Below are 8,965 nucleotides of genomic sequence, written 5' to 3' on the forward strand. Positions count from 1 at the left end.
GGGTAGTTTCCATTGATTGCAAAGGGTGTGGAAGTGAGACTTTACTGGATACTCAATGTGATGATCGTAAGGCACAACAGCAGAACATCTCAAGGTATTAATCCTGGAGGAGGAAACCGAATGCCCAGTGTAGGGCAATAAATACCTGCTGCCTTGTCCTACTAGATACTAGGACAGTTTAGGTCTCATTTTGATGACACCTCCCTACCACCAGCCTGGGTTCACAGAGAATCGCCCTTTCAGTTCCTATGTGCCAGCTCCCAACCAATAACCCCAAAACCTTTCAGCACTCACCATCTTTTCCCACTCCCCTATTAATCCCTCCCCATTTTTATATGCATCTATCCACAGGCATTTTCCAGGTATTTACACCACAGAATCAACCAATGCAGGTACTGGCAGGGAGATTTGGTATATAGTGATTTTCCTTGCTGAAGTTATCCTCGGTATTGCCAGGCCTCTTCTACCCTTTTACAATTAAATTTCTTCTGCAGGTTTAAAAACATGTTACTGTCTTAAAACTTTTCACACTATAATACATAGTGCTCCACTGCGTAGAATTTTATTTATTTTGGGGTCATGCTTCTAAGTGCCTGAGCAAAAAAGCTCAGTGCATGATCACATCACTGTGAAATGTGTATTTGCATTTTCAATCTAGTAATTCACACTTGCAAACAATAAAATTACCTTCCACTGCCACAAAGGAAAGCTGTTATCATTACTGTCTCGTGTTCATGCATATAGGGTTGTTGTTGTTGTTGTTGTTTTAAAATTCACCCAGCTTAAATTGGATGCTGCATTGCTCGTTCTGCCCTCAAACTCTTATCCAATGTTGCTGTGCAGTGTAAAAGATCCATAGTGTCCACCCAAGACAGGGATAGATTTTAAATGAGGATGCAACATGGTTCCTATTCACATAATGGACAAAATTTTCCAAAAGTGACTAGTTCCATGACATGCCATCCTCAATTTTTAGGGACCAAAATTTGACATACTTTAACAGGTCCTGAATTTCAGACAGCAGGTGTCCAGATATTTTAAATGTACTTCATGTCTAAATTAGACTACAAATAAATCAAAATTATGGGAAGGAAGAAAATAAGACATGACTGCCTCCATATATTTGTGGAAGTGAATGTATGGGCTTTTTTATATTCAGCCCTGGGCACAAATAAAAGCTGTATAGATGCTACATCTGAACTAGAAAGAAGAAGAAGAGTGGTTTTATGTTTGTACCTTGCATTCTTTGTTGGCATTCCCGGTAGTATACACATGCAGTTATGTATAAAGATTTGCCTACACACAGAAAAGTTAGTGAAGAATATGCCAAGGCACGAATTTAAAACACAACAGATATTCCACACTAACTCCTTGTGCCGACACTGTTATTTTGCACTGAGAAAGTCTCAATTTAACTCAGTCTCTAAAATAGCTACTGTGCTATTGACCTGACAAGCCAGTGGCAGAGCTGGGAACAGAAACCAGGTCTCCCACGTCCCACCCAATCCACAAGTCTACCCTGGGTACATTTAGGGCATACAGTCCTGATAGTATGCTGTGCACTATAGGAATGACCTAGCTAGCATCTTGTGGCACATCTATTGGCCAACCACACTGACTACTGGCTGAGATAACCTGCAGCCAAGCTGACGCAATAGTTTTCTATGACCAAGAGCCAGTGCTGGAAGTTGAGTAGCAAATGCCATAAAAAAGTACAGCAGGCCCCAAAGTGGGTAATAAACTTAACAAAAGGGGTAAGTCCCACCTGTAAAGCAGAGCAGCAGCTGCCCACATGCCTGCCACAGAAGGCACCTGTCAAACATGTACGCAATGTAATAATCCACCCTGCACGGTGAAACCGCCCCAGGAGATGCTTTCAGTAAGTCCCATGTCAAACACTATCTCCCTTCCCACAATGATCACTATGTCAACACACCAGAGCGCAGAGAGCATCCCAGTAGCTGTAATAGTTTCTGAAGTCAGCAACACCCCCTACCGCTTATTGTGGAGGGAAGGTATAACTTTGAGAAGCATAGGGCAGGAAGATGGGGCAGCAGAATTCAAGGACAGCAGCAATTCACACAGTCCACTGCAGTTCTTAGCCAGGTGAGGATTTCTGTGCAACTTCTGGAGTGAACGTAACTGCTGTGGTCTAAGGATCAAGAGGCTGTGTCACCCCAGTGGGCACGAACGTGGGAAGGCCATTCCTGGGCTCCTCTGACCAGCAGCTTTATTTTTACATACACACAAGTATTAAGGTTGAAGTGGCTCTTCCAACATGAATGAGGGTGCATGCGTGTACATGTGAGATCTGTAGGAGAATGTACAACCTACTGCACAGGCAAAATGAAAGACACACCAACCTCATTTAAAATTCCCAGTGCATAAGTCACAGCCAGTCAACTGGAGTTAATACCAGTGTACCGAAGTGCTAGAATCATGCCTGTTATTATGCATGTGGTAGGTACCAGTTCTTATTTTTCCCCATGCTACCTGCTAATTACAACAAAATTAATAAACAAAGATGCCGCGAGTGAGAAGCATTCAGAAAGGGTTTCTTTAAACAGAAAAGACTATTTTAAAAAGATATATATGCCAGGTGGTGGAAAAAAGCAGCAGCCCAGCTTCTAAGGAACGAGCCCTCTTTAGGCATATATGCGGACTGGGGAACTGGAAAGCCCACCTGTGCCTCTAACGCACCACCCTGTACTACGGATGCCAATTACCATCAACAAAACAATAAATGGCCTGGCACTCAGCTATGATTGCTATACCCCACTTTCATGCTTCAACCTCAAGGGTGATGTATGCGGGAGACGGGAGCAGGACGTACTCACTCTGCAAACCCAATGAAGCCTGACTGCATGCAAAAAGCACTGCATGATGCATTGTTCAGGCCTGAGTTTTGGAGGGTAAAGGAAGGAGCGGAGGCACAAAGTTTTAGAACTCAGTGATCACATAAGGGCAATCGCTGTTCCCAGTCAGTCCAGTGGATGAATGCTATTCCACAGGTTCCTCCGCCAGGAACCCCGTTATCCCAAGCTGAGCTGTGTCTCCCAACATGCACCATTTGCCCAGAAGATGCCTGCCTGTTTATCCAAACCACTGGACCCCTTATTCAGATAAAAAGTGTCCAAACACGTTACAAAACAGAGCTATACTCAGTTTCTCTACCAGCTGCCATGGAGCAGCCTTTTCCAGGTCACTGTTGGTATTTATCAGCACCTCTTCACATTTCTGAATCCTTGGCTATTGCTCCTACAACTCGGTCCAAAAGGAGACAGACAAGGACCAGCACATGTTCTACTGTCACTTTCCAAACAGATAAAGGTGCAACCAGCCACCCTCTCATCGTTAAGATTAAATGCACACCCCTCCAGTCCTGGGAAAGAGTGGCTCTCAAATACTGTAGGGCATCCAATGGAGAATTAAACCAACTAGCTCCCACAAAAAAGCTCAACATTGGGTAAATTCTGCCAAAACATGAATTTTATAAAATTACTGAAGAAATAACTCTGCTACTCAGGCTTATACTGAGACTCATATTTTCATTACAAATTAACTTCTTAGGGCTCTGGGAGTCTTATACAGATGTCTTCTTCCATTATTCAAATACAAAAAAAACCCAAATATAGGTATCAATTAGACCTTTTATGTGAATTTTCTTCTCTTTGTCATTTTCTTGTCTCTTTGTAATAGCCTTGCATCACAGCCAATGAACACTCTCAAACTTGGTTTCTCATTTGCATACCCATCCTCCCAAATGAAAAGATTTCAAAATTTGAGGGATTTAAGGCAGGCATAGGAGAGTCAGCATCAAGATTTATGGAAATTCCTCTTTTGGCATTACAGTAATTACAGGAGTGAAAGCTCAGCTAGATTGCCTGGACAGATGTGACCAAGACACCCAGGCTATGATGCCAATGACAAATGGGTAACTGATAAGAAGAAATGGAGAGGGCGACAGACTGAAGAACAGGTCAATATCATGCTGTCATGAAGCCATTTGAGAAACATAATTAATCTATTACTCACCTGGCATCATCATTCATTGTGCAGTGGTCAATAGGTGCCATGAAGCTCACCAGCTTGCTATGGACATGATACCTGAATAAGGCAGGAAATAGACAGCACATCAGTACTTATTAATGGAGGGAAACATCACTAGCTGGATGGAAACAACCTAGTGCCCCAAATGTAGAATGCTGGCTTTATTGGTGGCTAGTGGCTGATCACTCGCTAGTCATGGTAGGTGACTGTTACTTTTCTCCCAAAATAAGGGGGGGGGGGGAAATCAGGTGATTAAGTGTTCTGAACAGTGGACAGGTTGCAACACTTCACTTTCTCACAAGCAGAAGAGAAACACTCCAGCATCACTGAGCCACAAGCTAGCACGCACGTGATCACAGCAGAGAACTTTGGAGGAGGACAGCAAAGACACAAAGGCACAAAGAGGTGCCAAGGTCACAGTGCCTGATCCTATCCAGGTCCCTATTTACTAAGCCGTGTGCCACCGAGAGATCCAATGCCCCTCAGAGAGCCAACTTTACTCTCCCCACTTGGTCCGTAACTTACAGAAAGGCCCCAGGTACCTGCCGTTCAAAATCTCTGAATAGGCAACTGATTTTAAATGCTAGTCGTTAGATACAGAAAACTCCAAGCCAACAGCTTTCTACCTACACTGTTCTGCCAACTACCCAAGTTTGAAATGGTTTGTTGGAGTCATTGCTATTCTCAGAGCTTGAAGAATGGCAGGCAGAAAGATTCAGAAGCATTTGGACAGATTCAGTCACTTTTTTACTCTGCCACCTTTGCACTCTTTTGTTCACTTGTTCACAAACATTCCCTAGGTCAGGATTAACTTCACACGGATACTACCAATTAAGTGCCTCTTCAGAAAGGTAATCACCTTCACCCTTAAACAGGGACCTTGGTGCCCAAACCAAGGCTTTGTCATTCCTAAAGGAAGAAGCTGTCCTGTTATAATGTTGCAGGCAGACTAACTTCAGGCAAATCACAGAGCATACATGATACCAGGTAACTTAGGGGAGATACCAAGCTACAAACAACAAGTCAAGGCAAAAGTATGAACAAAGTGAATACATTTTGGTCAACAAGTTAGCTTACAGGATGCCAACATTTAATGTATTTGTGTGAATCAAAGCATGTTCAGGGACAATCTGTGAATTTGTAAAGGGCCTTCATGATTCTGATAAATTGTCTGCCACTAATTGTTTGCTGGGGTCTACTTATTCTCATACTTCTAAAATGAAGCCTTCCAAACCCCAGCCTAGCAGACAAAATATTAAATTACAAACACAGCAAGACATCCCAAGTCACAGCTGCACAATTACTCCATGACAAAAAAAAAAACATACACCTCAGATGTATCCATCCCAGGGAAAAGTATTTTCTAATAGACTGGGACTGGGGACAGGGCACTTGGGACAACTGCCGAGTCTTGCCCCACGTTTGCTACTTCTGTTTCTTCATCTGTGAAATGGGGATGAGTTCTCTTCTCCCTAGCTAGAGCGCTGCGGGGGCAGTTGTTTCTGAAAATGCTCAGAGAGCCATGGACATTATTTTACGCTGAAACTGCACCCTTCATCCAAACCTCTCAGAGCATTAGGAAAGGAAAAGACAATGATAATAATGGGCAATGATGCTGAGTTCCAGCAAGCAAAATTTCCCCTTGGTGGTCTAAGTGGCCTTCCTGGCATTTCTGTGCAGGCAGCAATTCCATTTACCAGCAGTGTGGACACAGATCTGAGCACATATGCTACACGTGCAGACTGAGCAAGGTGCCATAGGGTACCCACTGTCTGGGAAAGCCCATCTGATGCATGTCTACTAGTGCCCAAGGCCTGGAAATGTTGATGGCTCCAAATCACGACTTGCAGGTGTTAGGATTCTCCTTCCATGGTTTAGGCTCAACAGCTCAATGGCCAGGGTGCTTAACTTAGGGAACCAGTAAACACAAGTTGTAAGCCCACCACCCACAGAGGAAATTTGAACTTGGATCTCTCTAAACTTTCTAGCACAGTGCTCAAACCACCACACCACAGGTCTGGCATCACTCAAGTTCTTCTCTAGGACTCCCTTTGAAGCTGGCCTCCTAGGCAGCCAGAAGAGGGAATTACATAGAGCCAGGAAGAAGCAAACAAGCCAGAGCGTGTGTGGTTCACCAAGAAGACTGCTGACTTCAACAGGCAAAGAACTGAATTCTAGCCTGGAGCCTTACTTCCCGAACACTGCCTTCATCCAGCCTATCCAATGACTATTAAATACAAGTTGCAGTGACTCTGCTTCAAAAGGAGCACTAGAAAAGGCCCTGGACAGCCCCTAATCTGTGGGGGCTGGAGCACTGTGGAAGTCAGAGAGATGTGGGTTCAAAACCCCTCTGGCCAAGAAGGAGCTTAGAACCTGGGTCTCTAGCTTCTCAGACAAGTGCCAAACGCCTGAGCTACAAAGACCAACGCACAGCAGGGCTGCCCTTCTCTCCATCACCATTATTCTGGATTGGACACTTGCACCAAGGTATACCTGCACTGAGTCTTCTACTGATGAGGGTTATGTATCCAGGAAGCAGAACCACCAACTGTTCACAAGTGCCAAACCTGCCACTTAAGACAACCAAACGAAAAATCGAATCCCACCCCCTGTGCTTCCATTCTTGTCACTCCGGGACTTCAACCTGCTTTACAAAAGATAGCAAGTGACAGTATTCACCTCTGACAGATAAGGAAAGCTGAAGGGCAGAGGTGAAGTGACTCACTCCAGGGGACACAAATAGCGACTCAGTGGTAGAGGCAAGAATTGAATGCATCCCTCCTGGCTCCTCACTTTCCCCGCTGGACTCCATGGGGCGACGAGGAGATTTAATTGTGCACTGATCACACTCTTCAGGAATGACATTGTATTTTATAGATATTAATATTTTCCCTGAGGGTCAGAGCAACTTATTTTTTTTTTTAAAAGAAAGAGGCAGCTAAAATGTAACGTGCAACTGACAGCAAGATTTCTGATCATTCAGGACTTCCGAAGCACACCGACTGCACACAGCGAGAGACTCGCCCCATTATTCCTAAAGCTTTATGACTCTGACTCAGTTGTGTGATGTTGTCAGTAGTTTTGACTGAATCATGAATATACCCAATTATGTGTGATGCTGACAGAAAAGAATATTGATAGTCAATAATTATAGGCTTTTCAGGCCAACAAAGTAGCTCTTCCCTCTTTTAATAAATTATCTTATGACATCTATCTTAAAAATTGCTATGCCAAGCCTGACCCAGACTGACTCCACTGACTTTCTATCAGATGCCATCTAAACTCAAGATTTATAGTTTACTCACAAAAGGATGGTTAATGCTGCAGATTTTTCAGGAAGCAGTGCAGCTTTTCAGCGTGCCTCTGTGCCACAAACACCTCCTCTACTACAAATCATGCAGTCACTCTCAACTCAGAGAGAGTAATGCATCTGCTCTGCAAAGGGGAAAAAATGTGTATCCCTTCACCACACCTTCCCCTCTCACACCCCAACCAAGACATTTTCAGGTGCAAAAGAATAAGAAAAAGGTCCTCATGTGCAATGATCAGGAGACAGATTTACAAATGTATTTCAATACCTTAAGTTGAAAACTGGTGCCTAGAGGGTTTTCACAACAGTACCTAAGCAGGCTAGGCATCTAATTCCCATGGGCACTCAACAGATAGGAGATAGGTGCCTTACTCATTTAGGCAGATTTGTAAGGTCTGCAAGGTATCTATCTGTACTTTCTGGCACCAAAACATATATTTGTAAACCTGGCCTTACAGGACGGAGAAGTATAAATGCCACTGGCTCTCTTAACAACCCTCCCCCACAAAAAACAAGTTTGGCAAAGCATGTTGATGGTGACATAAGGCAATCAGCATGATAAGACAAGAGCAATGCTCTTGCCATGGGAAGGTGCTGTGACTCACCGGATTTTCCTTCCTTTGCTAGCTTTTCTGTCCACCTTCTTCTGTATTTTGCTTCGTAGCTTCTGGATGGCCAGCCACTGCCTGGGGAAGCCAAAGTGAAGGATTACACAGCACTGTTAGGGCTGTTTTAGTATAGCAGTTTTTAGGAAGGATCGCAACATGAAGAATCTGACAAGGGTAAAAGCTAATAAGATACAGTTCTGAAGTCGAAGCCTCAAGTGCCTCCAGAATCATTTAATTCCTCCAATTTGGTAATCCCCTCCCCCCTGAGGTAACCCAATGCCAGTTAACAGTAACTTGGTTTGTGTTAAGTCTCCCTGAACTATGCAGTGAAATCCCCCTGAGGAAGAGCTTGTGTGCACATGGCAACAAGCTGGAGTGCCCGGGAGACATTACAAAGGCTAAGGGCTTATGCAGAAATGACCTGGACTCTGGCTGCGCTCAGGGGCTGAAGCCCCAGCCGCTCTGTGGGACACAGATAAGCCCTGCCTGCCCTTGATACCCTGATCAATATTCAGTGGGGATTCATGTCTTGTGTGTACAAAGAAGCCAGTAAGGGTACAATGTGACCCCTTGTTTTTATTCATTCACAGTTACCGATTCTTAAGAATCTTTAGAATTCGAAAGATTTTCTTCGTCAAATATAAATGCTAATGCTAGCTAATAACCATTGCTTTTCTCGTCTGATTTAATGTCTATTACTATAGTGAGTTATATTTTGCATTAAGAAATCGTGTAGTAGAACAGACTGCCTTCCTATCTACATGTCCCACAATCTGGGACTGTAAGTGACAGGAGTTATATTAACTTCATCAAGTGAAGTATGCAAAAGCCAGAATCCCCTGTAAATGAGATCCATTCCTCACTTTTGGAAAACATATATATAAAATCACAGGCAAGTGCTTCTTTCCCACTTCCTCCATTAAAACTAGCAAATCCCAAACCAGAACCACTGCATAATGCTAAACCCATTTCTTTAAGCAAATACAGGCCAGAAGGA

At 43.7% G+C, this 8,965-nt stretch overlaps 1 protein-coding gene across 2 annotated transcripts in view; it reads right to left on the reverse strand.

Annotated features, from left to right (window-relative positions):
- Positions 1–8,965, reverse strand: part of AATF (apoptosis antagonizing transcription factor) — an 80,922-nt gene that overhangs the window by 17,387 nt on the left and 54,570 nt on the right. For both annotated transcript variants that reach the window (XM_019511103.1, XM_019511102.1), the window contains exons 10-11: positions 7,966–8,046; positions 4,036–4,107 (exon numbers count right to left, since the gene is read on the reverse strand). In XM_019511103.1, the coding sequence (XP_019366648.1) occupies positions 4,036–4,107; positions 7,966–8,046 (153 nt within the window). The remainder of the gene's footprint in view (positions 1–4,035; positions 4,108–7,965; positions 8,047–8,965) is intronic.

This window comes from Gavialis gangeticus, unplaced genomic scaffold (assembly GCF_001723915.1).
Source record: "Gavialis gangeticus isolate Ggan-Ray unplaced genomic scaffold, GavGan_comp1, whole genome shotgun sequence".
In the NCBI taxonomy this organism is placed as follows: Eukaryota; Metazoa; Chordata; order Crocodylia; family Gavialidae; genus Gavialis; species Gavialis gangeticus.